The 21,383-nt window shown below is 38.2% G+C and overlaps 1 protein-coding gene across 3 annotated transcripts in view; it reads left to right on the top strand.

Annotated features, from left to right (window-relative positions):
• WDR89 (WD repeat domain 89) overlaps nucleotides 1-20,790 on the top strand; it is a 40,309-nt gene extending 19,519 nt beyond the window's left edge. For all 3 annotated transcript variants that reach the window (XM_045810480.2, XM_045810482.2, XM_045810481.2), the window contains one exon: nucleotides 18,266-20,790. In XM_045810480.2, the coding sequence (XP_045666436.1) occupies nucleotides 18,266-19,460 (1,195 nt within the window). In that variant the 3' untranslated portion in view covers nucleotides 19,461-20,790. The remainder of the gene's footprint in view (nucleotides 1-18,265) is intronic.
• Nucleotides 20,791-21,383: the final 593 nt, after the last annotated feature.

Raw genomic sequence — 21,383 nt, 5'->3', positions numbered from 1 at the left:
TGCCAACATTTATTGTTTTTTTGGTGTGTTTTGTTTTTAATAGCCAATTTATAGTCATTTAAAAGTCCATTATCTGGGTGATTCCTATGTCTTTTCTGTTCATTGCCTCATTCTTGACAGTTTGTTGTTTTTTTCTTGCTTGTGTTTGTGTGTGTCCCTTTTTTTTCCTGTTTGAATTCTGGGCATCATATGTAGAAGAATAGTAGACACAAAGGTAAATAGTATTTATTCCTGGAAATGGACACCTCTCTGCTTCTGTCAGATTGTTAGTGTTAGGGATTGAATAGTGTAATCTGTAGGTGAGCTGGTTTAGGTTTTGTTGTTGCTATGGTTACCTTCGGTACACTACAGACTTGAAATTCTTCAGCTGTGGGCTGTTAATATCCTGTGCTTACTGTTGGCCCTGGTATGCTCAAGGGTTTTCCTCTTTGTTCCTCCTCAGCTCTCAACTTGTAGCAGGCCCTGCTTACCTATGCCACATAAGGGATTCCTTGCTCTCTCGTCTTCCTCCTCCAACTGTTGATGCTTTTCGTCAATGTGAGAATCATGCTGGAGGCGGGGGGGGTGGTGGTGGTGGTGTCATTCTCCTCCATGATGGTTTGTTTGTTTTTCAAATGCATTTATCTGTGCATAATCACCACCCACAAAGTTCTCTTGTTCTCATTCCCAGTCCATATCCTCCTCAAAAGATAACCAGTATTCTGATTTCTACCATTATAGATTTGTTTTGCCTGTTCTTTCATTTTGTGTAAGTGAACTCATAATAGTATTCTTGTATGTCAGGATTCTGTCACTAAACAGTTCTGAGATTCTTCCATATCGTTGCATGTACCGGTAGTGTATGGTTTTTTTTAATTGCCATGTAGCATTCCAGTGTATTAATATACCACAGTTGGTCAGTAAAGACTATTTAAACAACTGGATACTTGTCTAATTATCTAATTAATCATCTTGTAATTTTCTTAAGAGCTTGTAATTACCCTAAAAGTAATATGCCAATATTGGCTTTATTGCTCAGGCCAGAAATCGAAGCCTCATCCATCTTTGTCACCTCTCTTCATACCCCACTTGTAGTCTAATCAGGAAATTCTGTTTATTTCTCTTTCATAATTGTGGCCTGTATCCAGCCACTTCTCCCCCCCCCCACCCCGCCCTTGCCCAGAATTTTGCACAAACCTTTTCACTACTTTCATTCTTGCCCTGAGGTCTGTTCTCCAGGCAGCAGCCAGAAGAATCCCTCCACAAACATCTCTCATCTGCTCTCAACCAGCCTTCTTTCTCACTTGAGAATAAAATCTCAGGTTCTGACGGTGGCCCTGCAAAACTCTTATCTGGCTCCAGCTACCTCTTTTTTTTTTTTTTTTTTTTAGATTTATTTATTTATTTAGAGAGTGAGAAAGAGAGAGATTGCACACGCACATGTGCACACACTAGTGTGAGTGAGTGGAGGAAGGGGCAGAGGGAGAGAGAGAATCCTGAGCAGACTCCCCACTGAGCATGGGGCCAGATGCTGGGGCTTGAGCACATGACCTGAGATCATGTTCTTTCTTTTTCTTGTCTTTTTTTTTTTTTTTTAAAAGATTTATTTATTTCCGGCTACCTCTTTAACCTTACTTCCTACACCACTCTCCTCTGACTCAGCTTCAGCTGCTGTGGACCACTTGCTGTCTCTCTCTGCCCAGGAGGCTCTTAGCCCCCTCAGTGCAATACCTTGCTCCCTCATTTCCTTCTGGTCTCGGCTGAAATGTCACCTCATGGGAGAGGCTTTCCTTTAATGATTATATCCAAAAGGACTTTTCTGCCTCATTTTTCTTGCCTTAACCAATATTATTTCTCATAACACTTCGACTGTTTTCATTATTATAATTAGTTGTCTGTCACCCCACTGCCCTCCATGAAGGCAGGGACTTTGCTTATGTGCTCTGATGAATCCAGTGTGCTCTAGGCCTGTCATGTCAGTCCTTCAAGAATTGCTTTTGAATTACCGAATAGGGTAATTTCTTAGGACTTTAGAGTAGATTTAATGTTGATATATGAATTTCTAACTCTAACACATAATATTCAAGTGGCTGGTTCTCTGATGTTAACATCGATCTATTAGGGCTGTAGGCAATGGTTCTTTTTATCCCCCACCTTCTTTTGCAGTTATCAAAGAGAACACATTTGCTTAATTTTTAAAAGCATCTATTCAGAATTAGAAAAAGTAGTAAACATATAGTACCAACTCAAAATTTTGGATTATTCCACATTGTTACTAACTGTTCCAAACTAAGACATCTGGTGACTGGGGAAGTTTGGTTTCTCTCTGTATTTGGTTAACCAGCTGGTTGTTCTGGAAAGGCAAACACAGTTGATTGTTCTTGTTGAAAGAAGCAGGGCATTCATAGATTTACTTCAAAGGGTGACTTTTGGGTAGAAGATTTACTTGAGAAATTTGACATCTCAGGATGTTATTGAGGAAAATGTCTTTGTTTTAAAAAAGATAGTTGAATATTCTATTTGGAACCCGATACTTGAATGTTACATCTCATACTACGTGAGTGTGTGTCATTCCCTCCTACCCCTCCCCCTTTTCCTTGGTAACAGATTCCTGCACTTTAAAAACTGTGCTTTCCCTACGAATTTTAGTGTATGAGATGCCATATGTTGCTGTAACCAGTATCTTGAACATTCATGTGAATAAGATAGCATATTCAGACTCACTAAGCAGGATTAATTTACAAAGACATTAAGTCTCAGTCATTAATGAATATGATATTTAAAATGACATTGAAGTTGTAACAGATGTCAGTTTAGCATACCTTCCACTAAATATTCAGCACTTCTTCCCGGCTTAAAACAAATGGCTCTTTGGCAAATTGTTTCCAAGTCAATTCTGTGTTAAACTATACACACAAATTTCTCTAGATTTCTGATATAAACGTTTTCTGAGAGGTGTTCTGCTGAAGTTAAACCAATGCGTACTTTTTACCCCAAGGTATTGTTTTTCTGAGACATACTGACAATGAAGAGGAGTGACTGTTACTATTTTACTCTTCCCAGGTTTTTTTGAAATAAACATTAATAACCAGATTCCTAAGTTTTACTCGTGCAGTTTTGCTTCAGATAGGCTGACATTAGATATGCTTGATAAATAACAAGCCTCTTTAATATCCAGCGTAGAGATTTTGTGGCTACCGTTAGATTTTTCATGTTTGCCACTAGCACATGATATTAGACATTAGTAGCTGCTCCTTCCAGGTGCTCTACTGCCCACTCCCTTTTTAAAAATAAGTATGATATATGCTTATTATACAGGTAACATAGGCTACCCTTATTTTTTTAAAAAATATATGTATACTTGGGGGTGCTTGGCTGGCTCAGTAGAATATACAACTCTTGATCTTGGAGTCATGAGTTTGAGCCCCATGTTGGGCATAGAAACTGCTAAATAAATAAATAAATGTGACATGTATTTATAGAGGCGGTATTATGTAGGCGTTGATACTATGGTCTCTGGAACAAGAATGCTTGAATTCAGAAACCAGTCTTACTGTATATTAACTGTGCTTTTCTCACCAGGGTAGTGAACATAATTGTACTTACAGGGTTATTATGGGGTTATATCACCATTGTTAAAAATTTTAGCAACACAGAAAAGCACCAGGAAGGCAACAACATCCCTTACACACACACACATACATTTACCAGATATGTGAAATACATTTTATAAACATTATTCTGGAGACCTTTCTGTGCATATATACAGATTGAGTGAGCAGAAATGTGCATAGGAATAATTTTATGAAAGTGGGATGGTATATTATACATTTTCTCTAAATAGTATTACATTTGGTTTAACTTGGATTTAATAAACAAAAAATAAATAAAATGAAAGTAATTGCTGAAATTCCAGTGTTTCTTTAGTATAAGGTATTAATTCCCTTTGAATTTGACCTAAAGAAAAGGTGAATGGTACTAAGAGGTTGGGGTTTTGTCTTGCAGTTTTTTAAACTACATGTTTCAGGTGTCTACACAACTGCTCGGTACAGTCAGAGGAAGGTTTTTCTGGTGAGCAGATAGCCTTTCACGTGGTGACTAGGGGACTCCAATTCCTTTCATTTTCTGGCTCAACCTATCCTGTAGGGCTTTGAAGTCCTCTGCATCCAGCCAGCAGGTGGGTGAAGAGAAGGTGAAAACACAACGCCCTCTTGATCACCTGACCCAAACACGACATGATTGGGCGCTTGGTCTCTGTTTTCTCTTCTGAGATCCCATGAAATGTTCTGTCTGAAATCCCAGGTATAGCCCACTCCTGTGGGCTGCTTCTCATTCCCCAAATTAGCATGGAGACCCTAGAAATAGCCCTAGCAGCTGTCTTTGCTGAGCTCCTGCAGGAGTGAGTAAGGGTGTTTTTTTGAGGTTGCCTGCCTTCCTCAGTTGGCTTCTTTCCAAATTGGGGGGTATTAGTAAATTTTATTTTTTTTAAAGTATTTTTATACTAAAAATAGGTGATTGGGGCAGAGCTTGGTGGTGGCATTCACCATTAGCCTGCCCGAGTCATCTCAGGTCTAGAATTGAGATTGATGTAAGAGCTTTTTTCAGCATAGGAAACATTCCTAGTGTGTATGTACCTGAAATCCTTTCCTACCTAGAACCTCCAAACATCCATGATATGTATCAAGGGCATTTTTTAAAAGTGCTTTTTTGAATCATATTAGATTTATAGAAAAGTTGCAAAGATACTATAGTTTCTGTATACCCTTTACCCAGCTTCCCTAATGTTAATGTAACAACGATACATTTACCAAAACTAAGAAATTAACACTGGTACAATACTGTTACCTGAACTATAAAGCTTATTTGGATTTCACCAGCTTTTCCACTAATATCCTTTTTCTGGTCCATCCAGTCAAGGATACCACATTGCATTTAGTCATCAAACCTCCTTATCTCCTCCAACCTGTGATAGTCTCTCAGACTTTGCTTATTTTTCATGACCTTGAAACTTTTGAAGAGTACTAACCAGGTATTTGTAGGATGTTCCTGAATGTGGGTTTGGCTGATATTTTCTCTTGATTACACTGGGGTGATGGATTTGGGGAAAGAATATCACAGAAGCGAAGTATCTTTCTCATATCACACCAGGGGGCAAGTGACATCAACACGACTTACTGACTTATTGCTGATGATGTTAACCTCCATCCATTGGTTAAGGTGACATCTTCTGGATTTCTCTACTTGAAGTTATTATCTTTACTCTCTTCATGCTCTGTTTTTTGAAGCAGGTAATTAAGTCCAGTCTGTACTGGAGGGGAGGAGAATTAAGCTGTACCTCCTGAAAGGGGTATATCTACTTAAATTACTTGGAATTCTTCCCTCATTTATTTAATTATATAGTCATTTATTTTTATCAGTATGGATTCATAGGTATTTATTTTATTCTTTGGCTCTTGTATCTTATTAGTATTATTATTATTTTAAGGATTACTTTACTTTCTGGGACTATTTGATGCTCTTGGCTCATCTGTATTTTCCTTGCCCCAGACCTAGAATTAGCCATTTGTCCAAGGAGCTCAAAGGGTATTTTAAATAGGTTAGAGCTTAAGCTTTTCTGATTAGTACCTAACTAAAAGATAGGAATCTTAGAGAAGTTCACTGAAACTTATACAGTAGTGAAACTCGATCATCTTCTAAAACATGTTGAAGTTTATTTGCTCTTTAGAAGTGTATTTTTCATTATAAAATGATTCAATTTGATATAAATAGTTTATTCAGAATTGAGAATTGTTTGATACTTGTGTTCATGAAATTTTATATATTGATTCATTTTTTTTAAAGTTTTAATATAAAAGTAACTGAGACTGCTTTCCTGTTATAAAACCTGTAAGAATTGTAAATTTTTAAATGTGAATGTGAAATGAAATTAAATGAATATAAATCACATGAAAATTAATTAGGAGAAAGGAAATAACATTTGTTGCTTATTTTCTTAATGCCAAAAATTGTGTCCTCTGTATACTTCTCCTCTGTATTCCTATATCCTGTGATTACCTCTGTCCTTGTACTTATCACCCTATTTTATAATTGTTTACTGTTTTTTTTTTTTTAAAGATTTTATTTATTTACTCAACAGAGATAGAGACAGCCAGCGAGAGAGGAAACACAAGCAGGGGGAGCGGGAGAGGAAGAAGCAGGCTCATGGCGGAAGAGCCTGACATGGGGCTCGATCCGACAACGCCGGGATCATGCCCTGAGCCGAAGGCAGACGCTTAACCGCTGTGCCACCCAGGCGCCCCTATAATTGTTTACTGTTTTATCTGCTAACTTCTTGAAGACAGCAAATATGTTTTTCATCTGAATCTCTAGCATTTAGCATTGTACTTGGCCATAATAGGCACTCAATATTGACTGTCCATTTTTATCCCTACTTTATTGTTTAAATTAATTTATTAATTTAAGTAATCTCTGTACCCAGTGTGGGGCTCGAACTCATGACCCTGAGATTAAGAGCCTCATGCTCTTCAACAGAGCAAGCCAGGCACGCCTTTATCCCTGCTTTAAAGATGGGGAAACTGAGGCTTAGAGAGTTTAGGTAATTTGTACAGTGATGACTTTACTAGTTTGTGGTAGAACAAGAGCTTGAAATTAGGATGTCTGGTTCTTAAAACTATTGATTTTTCTATTGCACCATGCTGATAATTTTTTGATAAGCTGAAAATACTTCACTGCATTCTTTTTTTTTTTTTAACTATTTATTTATTTATTTATTTATTTGAAAGAGAGAATGGGAGGAGGAGCAGAGGGAGAGGGAGAGAATCTCAAGCAGACTCCGTGCTGAGCACAGAGCACTATGTGGGGCTCAATATCCTGACCTGAGCTGAAGTCAAGAGTCAAATGCTTGGGGCCCCTGGGTGGCGCAGTCATTTAGCATCTGCCTTCGGCTCAGGGCGTGATCCCAGCGTTCTGGGATCGAGCCCCACATCAGGCCTCTCTGCTAGGACCCTGCTTCTTCCTCTCCCACTCCCCCTGCTTGTGTTCCCTCTCGCTGGCTGTCTCTCTCTGTCAAATAAATAAATAAAATCTTAAAAAAAATAAATAAATAAAATCTTAAAAAAAAAAAAAAGGAGTCAGATGCTTAACTGACTGAGCCACCCAGGCACCCCACTGTATTATTTTCCAAATTGACAGTCTCTGAAAGTATTCAGAAGAAACTGGTAACATTTGTTGCCTCCTGGGAAAAAGAAAGAGGCTTGAGGACAAAAACGTTCCAAAACTTTAGTTTTGGAGACTTTTGAATTTTGAACCATATGACTATTTTAGATATTCAAAAATACAAATACATTTTTAAAATATACAGAAGTACCTGCTTGGCTCAGTCAGTTAAGCATCTGACTCTTGATTTCAGATCAGGTCTTAATCTCAGGGTTGTGACTTCAAGCCCCACATCGGGCTCCTCACTGGGTGTGGAGCCCACTTTAAGTAAGTAAGTAAGTAAGTAAATAAATAAATAAATAAATAAATAAAACAGAAACTTACCAGATGGAGTTTAACATTAAGTTTTTAAATATTGTATCATTTCAGTGGTTTGTGTTTTTATTTTGTTGATATCCTTAGAATGAGGGATACTGCCATTATTATTAAGCATAGATTTTTATATAGTCTTCTGGGAATTTCTTTGTGTTTCTTATTTTTTCCCTTTTATTTTTGAACAAAAAATGTAGAAGTTGGGGAAGGGGAAAGGACAGATGTTCTAAAGGGAATGAAAGATCAAATCCCTCGGTTCAGTATGAATGAAATTTGACTTTTTAGTATGTTCCCTAACTCTTTCCTTGTAGGAGACTCTGACATAAAGTGAGTTTTGGTGATACACCCAAAACTTTCTTTGATTATCTTTAATTAGTTAGAATGGTTCTGGCTGCATTAACAAAAACTCTGCTGCAAACGGACTTAAATAGAAAATGTGGAATCTCACTAACATAATGAAGAACAAAAGTTCTTTCCATCAGTTGGATTGGGCCCACTTTAGAATTAGTGTTCCACATCTAAACAAATTGTAGTTAGGAGGAGAATACATGCATGGATTGGCAAGAATATAAGGTTTCTGAACCAATTACTGATTTAAAAGAATGGAATTACTGTGATTGGTTTAGGCTAATCAGGATCTGCTCCTGGAGCTCGGGTCAAGTCTTGAAACCATGTTGATGCCGCATAAAGGAGGGAGACGGGGATGAGTTGGAGGGGTTCCATCGTACTGTCCACGAGAGCTCCTTAATTGCTCTTCAAATGATATATGATGTATAACCGATTCCCCTCACCCTAATAATAACTTTTGAGGAATATAATTGTTTATGCTGGCTGATGGGTGATGGCGGTTTCTTTTACTATTCTCTACTCCATATAAATTCCATAATAAAAAGTTCAAAAAGAGAAAAGAGGGACAGAAAAAAAAATAAAGAATAAGTGACGTTTGCTTACGGTAATCTTTTTCTAGGCCAGTGTGTGTTTTTTTTTCAATAATCCTACACTCTTGCTTTCTCCTCTGCTTATATGTAGGGTTAACATGTAATTCCCCCTCTCAAAGGCTAATAGGCATATTCCTTAATTACAGTTGACATTAATGCTTCAGTACTTACCTAGAAGAGCAATAGCGTAGTGTTAAGAGCGAACACAGGTTCACAGGATTTTGAGGGAACAACTTGGGTTTCAAACCACAGTCCCCCCTTTTCCTCCCCTTATAACCGAGAGCATTGACAAGTTACTCAGACCCTCAGAGCTTCAATTTTTGCCATAAAATGGGGATAATAACACCTATCTTATAGGGTTAAATGATTATGATAAAAAAAAAAAAACACCACTAGATTTAAGTTGCTAGACCATAGGCTAGCATCTGTTGAACTCCAGTTATGATTATTTTCTTCTCTGCGAGGCTCAGGTATCCTAGCCCAATTTGATAAATGTGAGTATAGCATTGTTGTAGTTAAATTATAAGTGTAGATTGTAAAGTTATTAACACCCATTCCTGAATGCCTTTTCTCATTAAACTTTTCCCTATATTTGGGTTGTTTGTTGGACCTCTGCATTCCATAGTCATCATACCTAATTCTAATTAAGTGGGTAACATTAAGTTTCAGCTGTGGGAAATTAGGTTTTTCTTTTCTTTTTTTTTTTTTTAAGATTTTATTTATTTATTTGACAGAGAGAGAGACAGCCAGCGAGAGAGGGAACACAAGCAGGGGGAGTGGGAGAGGGAGAAGCAGGCTCCCAGCAGAAGAGCCTGATGTGGGGCTCGATCCCAGAATGCCGGGATCACGCCCTGAGCCGAAGGCAGATGCTTAACCACTGCGCCACCCAGGCGCCCCAGGAGTTAGGTTTTTCTGACTCAAGTCTGATAAATTGTGTCAAAAGAAAACTAGGCCTATACGCAACATACACTTCACGAACAATTGTTACTTTTCAGTAGTAAAAATGTAATAGCATATGATGTTTATGCTGTCAGATCTTTCAGGTATGATGAGCATTCATACCTGAAAGATAGAAATACATCTTTTTCTAAGGATACTACCATTTCTGATTTCTTGCAAAATAATACGCAGACTTTTAGTATAGTGGTTTTTGTAATCAATAGTTTCTAAATGGGTATAAAATGTATGTTATTTTCTTTTTTTGTTTCCTGTTTAAATGGGGGAAAAAGCTACTTCCTCTTCCATTATGGAGATATTTAAGCTGGTCTGTCCTTCAGATTTCATATTTAAACTTAACCAACTCATAATCGGAGCAGTATCTGGTTGCAGCTAGATATGTTTGGGATGTACTTTATATACAGAACATTTTATTGGGTTTATTTTAATAGGAAATAAAATGAAATAGCATTTCAACCTATAAAAACATAAATCTTATGAAGGCTAAAGCAACGAGGAATTCACAGTTACGTTTAGGGATTTTATTATTAAGTAAACAACTCCTAATTATCTAAGGACAATTATTCAGATAAGAGATAAGTCAGCACTTCCCCTCTGATGTATTCCAAGATGGCCGTTCATCAGGAATTTAATATTCTCACCCCCTTGAAGCTTATCCTAAGATGTTTGCTTTAGGTTGTCTTTCTAAATATCTTCCACCCTCCTCATTATATTCAGAGATGAGAATCCCGTATCCCAGGAAGAACCATCACAGCGGTTCCGGAGTTCTGCTGTTTCCCGATCTGTACTAAGTGGATCAAGATGAGATATTAGTCATTGTTCTACCGCTGTTCTCAGAACACCTAGGCCCATATTGCAGTTGGTTATGATGGCTAGCGAACTCTAACAAGCAATCTGTTTTAAATGAAGAAAAATTCTTTTTAACCACACAAATTATAGTAGCTTTAGACTTTACTAAACTTCCATTATCTGGATTTCTCATCTCATCTCCGTGTCAGCAAACGAGCTGCAGTATCTCACCGTGTAGGACTCCAGACGTAGTGGCCGTAACTCCCCCTCCTCTTTTGTACATTCCCTTCTCTTTTTCTCTGCTGTTCCTTTTGCTTATTTTCATTTCTTTTCTCTTCCATGGTCTTTACTTTAGCACTCTTTTCTGTCCCCCTCTTTTTGCGCCCTCTTTCATTTGTGTGTCTGTATGTTTGTGTGTTGACATAAGAAGGCTCGCTCCACAGTCCTCAGTTCTCAGTAGCCTGTTGCGATCTAGAATGCTAACTAAGCTTCCTTTTTATGCATCTAACAGGAACAAATAGAGAAAAGATAGAAATTATGGTTAATCTTATTTTTTCTCTTCATACATTTTTGTTAGGTTGAATCATATGAAGTTGTCAATATTGTTTTGATCTACAGAAATAGATTTAACTTAACACTTCCCTAAGCATCCTGCAGTCCCAAAGTAGGATTTGGAAACTGATTGGATGATGGAGAATTAGATATCCCAGCAGTTCTGGCTTAGCCAGGTAGATCAGAGGGCTGTTATGGTGCTAAGACCATAATCAAAATGGAGAAAATTGTGAAATATACCTTGTTTTTGTTTTTAAAGGGAAGACCTCGTGAGGGAGGAGGGAAGCATAAGTAATCACTTTTATTTTGGGGTGTAGTGGGACACATTCAAAGAGAAATGGCCAGTAGACCGTTGGAAATACAGATCTGTAAATGGATGAGATCATTGGCATATAGGCGGCACTCGAAAACATAAACGTGAATGAAGTTACCCTGTAAGAGTGTAATGTGGGATGAAAAGAGCCTATGGCTTCTCTTCAGGACTGCAACTAGATCGTGATTGCAAAGAAAACTCAGATAAAGGCTATGCATAGAAGAAAAAGTATTTCTCATCTTGGAATGATTCATTAGTATGTAAAATTAAGAATTAACTATGTAGCCTCAGAAGGTTATATTTCAAATATGACTCACTTGCATATTAATGTGTTAAAACATAAGCTAAAGGTTTTCATGTTTCTCCTAAGAGATTAAATTATTTCACTGTATCTGTGTACTGTATTAAGCTCTATAGCTTGAGGCTTTTGTGAGATAAAGCTACCTTACCTCTAATATCTTTCTTCCTTTTTGTTTTCTCTCTCTCTCTTTCCTTCCTTCCAACCATCCACCACCCTCCCATCCACCTACCACCCTCCCATCCACCCACCACCCACCCATCCATCAGTTCTTTCTTGAAGAACTATATTGCTTTTGAACAATGTATCAAGTGGACAGCCACTGTGATTGTTACCATCTCTACAGTCTTTTTTAAAAAATATTTTATTTATTTATTTATTTGCCAGAGAGAGAGAGCACAAGCAAGCATAAGCAGGGGTAGCAGCAAGTAGAGGGAGAAGCAGACTTCCTGCTGAGCAAGGAGCCTGATGCAGGACTCGATCCCAGGGTCTTGGGATCATGACCTGAGCTGAAGGCAGATGCTCAGCTGACTGAGCCACCCAGGCGCCCCCATCTCTACAGTCTTGAAGTGTTGCGTTTACTTTAGCATTCAGTCTATTTAGGGGCCCACCAAGCCTGACCCATCAACCCCAAGAATCCTTTGAATTATAGCCATTCAATGTGTTCCAATGTGAAACAGCCTCTCCAGGCAATGCAGTGGAGGGAAGGAGTGCAGGACTACCATCCTGCTTGAGTGCATGGCCATAGTCCTACAAATTACTGTTCGCTTAAAAGCCACATTAAACTTGATTGTTTAAAATTCTCATCAACCTGATCTTTCATATGCAAAAATCAAAATGAAGCAGTAGGAAAAATTGTTTCTTTTATAACCTCATATCAAATCTTTGACTATTTCAAGAATGGACAGTTGTTTTTATCTGGAATTTTAAGAGGGTTTCTACCTTAGCGTGTATAGGAAGTACACTCTTAAGTAAACACACATTTGAGGACATTTTGAATAGCTTGTGGTAGAAAATTAAGTTAAATAATATTTTTCTTTACAATATAAAATCCTTCTCTATAGTTCCTTTTTGTGCCTTATTTAAAGTACTGTTGGGGCACCTGGATGGCTCAGTTGGGTAGGCGTCTGCCTTTGGCTTGGGTCGTGGTCCTGGGGTCCCAGGATCGAGCCCTGCGTTGGGCTCCCTACTCGGCAGGGAGTCTGCTTCTCCCTCTGCCTCTCCCCCACCCAGCTTGGGCTCTCTCCCTCTCTCACTCACTTTCTCTCAAATAAATAAATAAATAAATAAATAAATAAATAAATAAATAAAATCTTTAGAAAAATAAAGTACTGTTAAAGAATGCCATTAATTTCCATGAGCAGAGCTCCCCCTGCAAACACATAACACATGCGATATCCTTTTAGGTTTATTCTGTTTCTCCTAGAACTCTTCAGCTCTTAATGCAAGAAAGTTGAATCAATTATTCATTCATTTATTCAACAACTATTAATAATAGATCAGCAAGAAAGAATAAGAAGTTCAACAGTAAAATAGGGTTTTTCACAAATACTGGGTGAAAAGCACAAATGCAAAGAAGATACTTACAAATGCAATGCCATTTTATAAATTCATACGAGTCGTGTCTGTAATGTGTCTTGAAATAAAAAACAAACAACTGTGGTAAAATATTAACATCTGTTAAATCTGAGTATCTGCGGGTCTATATTTGGGTGTCTGTTATACTTTTTTCTAAACTTCATAAATTTGAAATATTTTATTATTAGGCATTTTTAATTTTCAAGTTAATAAAACAAGCAATATGATAGGAAGTGACAGGGACTATTTTAGATTCGTTGATGAGGGCGGATCTTTCTAGGGAGGTGACACTGAGGTCTGAATAACAGTACCTAGACCCAAACCCACACCCTCCCGCAATGTGCTGTTAGTGGTATTGGTAGTGGTAATACTGATGATTTTTACATAACATCTGTTGAATATGTATTTTATTTGCCAGGCGTTGTGCTGAACACATTATTTCAGATGATCCTTCTTTTTTTTTTTATTTGTTTTAAGATTTTATTTATTTATTTATTTGACACAGAGAGAGCACAAGCAGGGGGAACAGCAGGCAGGGGGAGAGGGAGAAGGAGACTCCCCGCTGAGCAGAGAGCCCGATGTGGGGCTCAATCCCAGGACCCTGAGATCATGACCTGAGCCGAAGGCAGACGCTTAACCAGCTGAGCTACCCAGGTGCCCCCTCAGGTGATCCTTTTAACAATTCTTGAGTTGGTACTCATTTTTTCTTTTAAAGATGAATAGACAGATGCTTAAAAAGCTATCATTAAAGCAACAACAATAAAAACATTTCATCCTGGGGCGCCTGGGTGGCACAGCGGTTAAGCGTCTGCCTTTGGCTCAGGGCGTGATCCCAGCGTTATGGGATCAAGCCCCACATCAGGCTCCTCTGCTGGGAGCCTGTTTCTTCCTCTCCCACTCCCCCTGCTTGTGTTCCCTCTCTCTCTGGCTGTCTCTATCTCTGTCAAATAAATAAACAAAATCTTTTAAAAACAAAAAACAAAAAACATTTCATCCTAAGAATGAAAATGTGAATTTCTGAGGTAGGCTAGAATATTCATTGGTAAAAGCAATTTTTACTCACAGAAAAGAATGAAGAGAAAGTATTCCAGGCAGAGAAACAGCTATTGCTACAGACCTGAGGCAGAAGCAAGCATGACATGTTCAAGGAATGAAGGACATTTTAGCCTGTGCTGTTGAGTTATGCTGCCACAGCATAACTGGTAAATGGTCATTTACTCCCTGAATACTTATGTTGAAGGAAGCTCACCACCTTCAGACTTATCTTATGCAGAGTTTTCTTCATGTAGGACTTACAGACTAATGGGGTCATATTAAAAGGGCAGAGAAGCTGGCTTAAGGGTTTCTCTGGCCAAGTTGGGGACAGTGTGAGCACCAATAAGAACCGTGAGGTGATGGGTTATAATATATGTCTTTAAAAATCGTAATTTCTTAGTGAAACTCAGAGAGAAAGGAAGAAGCTCTTCTTTATAGAAGAGTGCCAGATAAGGTAGGAGGAATGATAGAATTAGAAATGACTGTTTAGCAATTCCCAATGTAATTATTGATTCAGGCAGAGATACTCCATGGATGCTAAAATTTTTGGATGAAAATTTGTTAGAGGATAAGTTATTCATAGAGTTTCAATGTATCACTCCATGATTACTTACTAACTATAAAGGAAGGAAGGCACCTTTAAAATGGAGAGATCTGTCAGTTACTGCCTTAACCAAGTGATCAGATGTGGTATTATGTGTTTCCTTGATGCAATGCTGTAAGTACCCAGCATCACCTGCGCCGTTTCCCTGCCAGAAATGTTAAATTGGAATCTAATCATGGGGAAACAATTAGAAAAATCCAGAATGTGGAGCAATTTATGAGACAACTAGACTGGACTTTTCAAAAGATTCAGTGTCATGAAAACAAAAGATCAGGAAGTATTCTATGCCAAAGTATTTAGGAATGAAGTGATATTTTTTCTGCAATTCTTTCAATCAAAAAATAATATGTGTGGGGCACCTGGGTGGCTCAGTCGTTGGGCGTCTGCCTTTGGCTCAGGGCGTGATCCCGGCGTTATGGGATCAAGCCCCACATCAGGCTCCTCTGCTGGGACCCTGCTACGTCCTCTCCCACTCCCCCTGCTTGTGTTCCCTCTCTCGCTGGCTGTCTCTCTCTCTGTGTCAAGTAAATAAATAAAACCTTTAAAAAATAATAATAATATGTGTATAAATATGTTTATAGAGATAGAGAGAAAGCAAATAAAATAATAGTTGGTGAACCTAGGAGGTGAAAGTTTATGTGTGTGTATGTGTGTGTATTGTATTATTCTTTCAACTTATAGGTTTTTAAATATTCAGAATTATAAGTTGAAGAGAATACTTACTCTGTTTTGAACTCAAATCCAGCTTTTTAGTATTTTTGCCCCTTGATTTAATTGTGCTGTTTGAAGCCACTTTGATAGATCCAATGCCCCCCCCCATTTGGTGTCAGTGGTATTGTCAGTAGGAATACTGATAATTTTTATATAACATCTGTTGAATATGTATTTTATATGCCAGGCCTTGTGCTGAACACATTATTTCAGTTGATTCTTCTAACAGCTCTTGAGTTGGTACTCATTTCTTCTTTTAAAGATGAAAAGATAGACGCTTAAAAAGCTGTCATTAAAGCAACAACAAAAAAAGCATTTCATCCTAAGAATGAAAATGCGAATTTGTGAGGTAGGCTAGACTATTCATCAGTAAAAGCGAGATAGGAAAATTTGTGGTAAAGTCATTGTGACATGCATATTTTTCTGGCCTTGAACTTGTTCTGCATACAACCTGCCATTAAGGAGCAATCTTCTAAATTCGAGCTCCACATGGGTGTAGAGATGACTTAAAAATAAAATGTTTTATTTATTTATTTTTAAATAGATTTTATTTACTTGACAGAGAGAGAGAGAGCACAAGCAGGGGGAGCGGCAGGCAGAGGGAGAGGGAGAAGCAGGCTCCCTGCAGAGCAGAGAGCCCAAGGTGGGGCTCGATCCCAGGACTCTGGGATCATGACATGAGCTGAAGGCAGAGGCTTACCTGACTTGAGTCACCCAGGTGCCCCGAAAATAAAATATTTTAAAAGGGAAAAAAAAACCAGAGGCAATCTATTATTGTGGTGAAGAGCACAGTCCTTGAAGCTGGAATGCCTAAGTCACGTTCCATCCATCATTTACAAGTTACTGCTGCCTGAGAAGCACTTCTCCAGAATTTCGTGCTGGGAACCCCTATGTATTAGTTTCCCATTGTTGCTGTAACAGATTACTACAAACTTGGTGGCTTGAAATAACACAAATTTATTGCAATTCTGAGGGGTCAGAAGTCTAAAATAGGTCTCACTAGGTGAAAATCGAGGTGTTAGCAGGGCCGCATTTCCATCTGGGATCTCTTAATGGGGACAATTCTTTGCCTTTTCCAGTTTCTGCAGGCCACCCACTTATTGACCTCTTCCCCCCAAACCAACAATATATTTTTCTGTGCCTTTCTTCCACAGTAATATCTCGCTCGGACTCTCATTGTATTCCGCCTCTTCCTTCTACTTTTAAGAGCAGTGGTGATTACATTGGACCCACCCAGATAATCCAGAATAATCTCCCTATTTTAAGATCAACTGATAAGCACAACTCAACACAAAACCCAAATAGTCCAATTAAAATGGGCAGAGGACTTGAATAGGCATTTTTGCCAAGAAGACATAGAAGTGGCCAGCAGATACAGGAAAAGGTGCTCCACATCACTCATCAGGGGAGTGCAAATCAGAACCACAGTGAGACATCACCTTACATCTGGGAGAATAGCTAGAGTCAAAAAGACAAGAAATAACAAGCGTTGGTGAGGATATGGAGAAAAAGGAACCTTCATGCACTGTTGGTGAGAATGTAAATTGGTAGAGCCACTGTGGAAAATAGTATGGAGGTTCCTTAAAAAATTAAAAACAGGGGCGCCTGGGTGGCACAGCGGTTAAGCGTCTGCCTTCGGCTCAGGGCGTGATCCCGGCGTTATGGGATCGAGCCCCACATCAGGCTCCTCTGCTATGAGCCTGCTTCTTCCTCTCCCACTCCCCCTGCTTGTGTTCCCTCTCTCGCTGGCTGTCTCTATCTCTGTCGAATGAATAAATAAAATCTTTAAAAAAAATAAAAATAAAAAAATTAAAAATTAAAAACAGTCATACCATATGATCCAATAAGTCTATTACTGGGTATTTACCCAAAGAAAATGAAAACACTTCATTCAAAAAGATATGCACCCCTATATTTGTTACAGCATTATTTACAATAGCCAAGATATAGAAGCAACCCAAGTGTCCACTGATAAATAAATGGGTAGAGAAGTCTCACACACACACACACACACACACACACACACACACACACACACAGGAATATTACTCAGCCACAAAAAAGGAATGAGCTCGTGCCATTCATGACAATATGGATGGACCTAGAGGGTATAATGCTGAGTGAGATAGGTCACCCAGAGAAAGACAAACACTGTTTGATTTCCCTTTTATGTGGCATTTAGATAACAAAACAAAAAGCAGATACAGACACATAAATACACAGAACAAATTGATAGCTGCCAGAAGGGGGGGGTGGGGGGGATGGGCAAAATGGTTGGAGGGGAATGGGAAATACAGGCTTCCAGTTATGGGATGAATAAATGACGTAAAGAATACAGCATAGGGAATATAGTCAGTGGCGTGTGATAGTGTTGTATGGTGACAGATGGTAGCTACACTTGTGGTGAGCATAGCATAACATTGATTGTGGAATCGCTGTGTTGTACACCTGAAATTAATGTGTCAACTACAATAATAAAAAAAATTTAAAAGATCAACCGATAAGCTACCTCAATTCTTCTTTGCCGTGTAACCTAACATTCACAGGTTCCAAGGATTAAAGCACAGACATCTTTGGGGGACCATTTTTCTGCATTCACATCTACGTTTAAATTCTAAAAGTTGCATCAGGCAGCTGGGGCCAGGAGAAGCTGATTCCAAAGCGGAGATCCTGGCTCATGCTGAGAATTATGAGTAGGAGCAATAATTGGGCTTAAGCTAAAAGGATCTACTGTGCAGTGTATGTACATGTTTTAAAACTCTGTTACTGGTGTGAGGAATATACGGTAGATTTGGTATTCAAGAGTGATTGAGTTAGAAGGAAGCAGCTAAGTGCTAGTTACATCGTGGCAGGGAAAGATGAAAATATTAGAATAGATTTTATTTCTATTGTTTTGTGCCAGTCCTCAGAGGAAAATGTTCTTGATTTAATTATGATTTTGGAGAAGTTTGCATTGAATTTTAATTCTTGTATTTTTATTACAGATTTTTACTACGCTTGGATGCTACTGCTGACATGGAGAAGATTGAGGAGCAATTTGCTAATCTGAACATTGTTAAACGTTCCTCGGACACTAAGGAGCCTACTTATTTGCTTGGCATAGACACTTCAAAAACTGTACAAGCAGAAAAAGAAAACTTGGTTGCTGTTTTATGTTCTAATGGATCAATCAGAATATATGATAAAGAAAGGTTGTACGTACTACGGGAATTTAGTGGTTATCCTGGGCTTCTTAACGGAGTCAAATTCGCAAATTCTTGTGACAGTGTGTATTCATCATGTACTGATGGCACTGTAAAGTGTTGGGATGCTCGATTAGCCAGTGAAAAACCTGTCCAGCTGTTCAAGGGTTACCCTTCCAATATTTTTATTAGCTTTGATATCAGCTGTAATGATCATGTCATTTGTGCTGGTACAGAAAAAGTTGATGATGATGCATTGTTGGTATTTTGGGATGCAAGAATTAATTCTCAGGATTTGTCTACTGCTAAAGACCCACTGGGAGCGTATTCCGAGACTCATAGTGATGATGTCACTCAAGTGTGCTTCCATCCCAACAATCCCAACATGGTAGTCTCGGGTTCAACTGACGGCCTGGTAAATGTGTTTGATATTAGTGTTGATAATGAAGAAGACGCACTGATCACAACCTGTAACTCCGTCTCATCAGTAAGCTGTATTGGTTGGTCTGGGAAGGATTATAAACAGATTTACTGCATGACACACGATGAAGGATTTTGTTGGTGGGATCTTCATCATCTGGACACTGATGAACCAATTACATGTTTGAACATCCAGGATGTCAGAGAAGTGGTTACTCTGAAAGAAGGTATTTTGGACTATGTAATCGGGGGCCTGTATCATGAGAAAATGGACAGGTTGTTTGTTGTTGGAGGAACAAACACGGGGATGATTCACTTGATGAGCTGCACTGCATCAGGCTTGATCCACGTGACCAGCCTTCACGGAGGGCATGCTGCTACAGTCCGTTCTTTCTCTTGGAATGTGCAGGATGATTCTTTGCTAACCGGAGGAGAAGATGCGCAGTTGTTACTTTGGAAACCTGGAGCAATAGAGAAGACATTTACAAAGAAAGACAGCATGAAAATAGCATCCTCTGTGTCCCAGCGAGTTCGAGTTCACAGTAATGATTCGTACAAGAGAAGGAAAAAGCAGTGATGTCATGCTGGGAGTTACTTGAGAGGTTTTCTAGTTTCGAGTAGTTATTTTTGTGTACTACCTGTGATAGATAGGTTTAAAGCCAATATGTAAAAACAAGCCGGTTAGCAAACAATCCTGAAAAAATGTTGAAAATGGTTTAATTCAGGTCTTCATGTATTCTAAAATTATTTTTTTTTAAAGCTGCCAGTTGAGTATATAATCAGTGAGTTGAAAGTAAAATTACATTCCTCATTTTTAAAACCCATCTGTTGAGTTAGTAAATGTTGGGTTTAAAGAAATAGCTTTGATAAGGACTTTTCAGAAGTAGATGGCTGGTATGACTTTAAAAAATCAGGTCGTTTGAGCTATGTTTTTTAAGTTCAGTTTTTTTAGATTTTAAATCATCTTCATTATTTATAAAACCAAATCAGACTGTTTTCTTTAGGAGCTCCCACTTGCTTAATACACATAGATTATGTTGGAGTATTTAAATGTAAATATTCTAATGATTCTAAATAGAACTGAAGTTTTTTAGAAATAAAATGATTTGCATCTATTTAAGAAAAATATATTTAGTATATATTTGCATCTGTCTATCTGGATGATAGTTTTTTTGTTTTGGGGTTTTTTTTTGTTTGTTTTTTGTGTTTTTTTTAAGTAGGCTCCACTCTTAGCATGGAGCCCAATGCAGGGCTTGAACTCACGACCCTGAGATCAGGCCCTGAGCTGAGATCAAGTCAGGTGCTTAACCGACTAAGCCACCCGGTCACCCCTATTTGCATCTATGTTTTTAAACAGTTAAATAGTAAGCAGGTATTTCATGGATGAAAAGGAAATTACCTTGCAAAATTCATTTTGAGACTCAAAGGGAATATACAAAAATGAAAGTATTTATAATAGCAGAATGACTTCTTATTTCAAAATACTCTACTATTTTGTGATAAAATTTTCTTTCTTAGTGTTTCATCCATAATTTTAAACTTAAGTGCCTGTGGAGAGTGGGGGCCATGCAGGAAGTGCTGCCGGGGAAAGGATACCATAATTTTAAACTTGAATTTTTGTTTACTGCTAATTTTTTCATCCTTACTGTTAAATATTTTTCCAAAGAATCTTAATTAAAAAGTTGGTCACTTGGGGTGCCTGGTGGCTCAGTTGGTTAAGCATCTGACTCTTGATTTTGTCTTATGTTGTGATGTCAGTGTTGTGAGATTGAGCCCCACAATGCTCTCTGATAGAGCACAGTCCGCTTGTCCCTCTCCTTCTGCTCCTCCCCAGCTCACTCGTGCATGTGCGCTCTCTCTCTCAAATAAATAAATACAATCTTCTAAAAAGTTGGTCACTCTAAAGGTTTGGTATGTTTTCTGTTTAATTACAAATAAAAACATCTTTTTATAGATAAGAATATAAAGATGTTTTAAAACATTTTTATCTTTTGAACTAAAAATATCGTCATGAAGAATACAAACATGACTTTAGAACCTTTCACATTTCTCCTTAAATATTAATGACTTATCTCTGAGACCATAGCACTAGGGAAAATAGTATTCTACCCACAATGCAACTTATATGTAGGTGTGTTCTAGCTTCCCTCACTTGAGAGGGAACAAAAGTCACTGTTAAACATATTCAGAATAAATAATTCTTTTTTTAAAAGATTTATTTATTTGTTTTAGAGAGCATGAGCAGGAGGGGCAGAGGGAAAGGAGAGAATCTCTGGCAGACTTAATGCTGAGCGGGGAGCCCCAGGCGGGGCTTGATTTCATGACCCTGCGATCATGACCTGAGCCAAAATCCAGAGTTAGGAGCTTAACCAACTGAGCCACCCAGGCGCCCCTCAAAATACATAATTCTTATTTGAAAAAATTCAACTATTCTTGATGTTGTTCAAACCATAAACCTGAGATTAATTCTGGATTTTTTTTCTTTTCTCCTATTTAGTCA

This window comes from Ursus americanus, chromosome 26 (genome assembly GCF_024610735.1).
Source record: "Ursus americanus isolate L20-20 chromosome 26, mUrsAme1.1.p, whole genome shotgun sequence".
Taxonomy (NCBI): domain Eukaryota; kingdom Metazoa; phylum Chordata; class Mammalia; order Carnivora; family Ursidae; genus Ursus; species Ursus americanus.
This window is presented reverse-complemented; position numbering and strand designations above follow the sequence as displayed.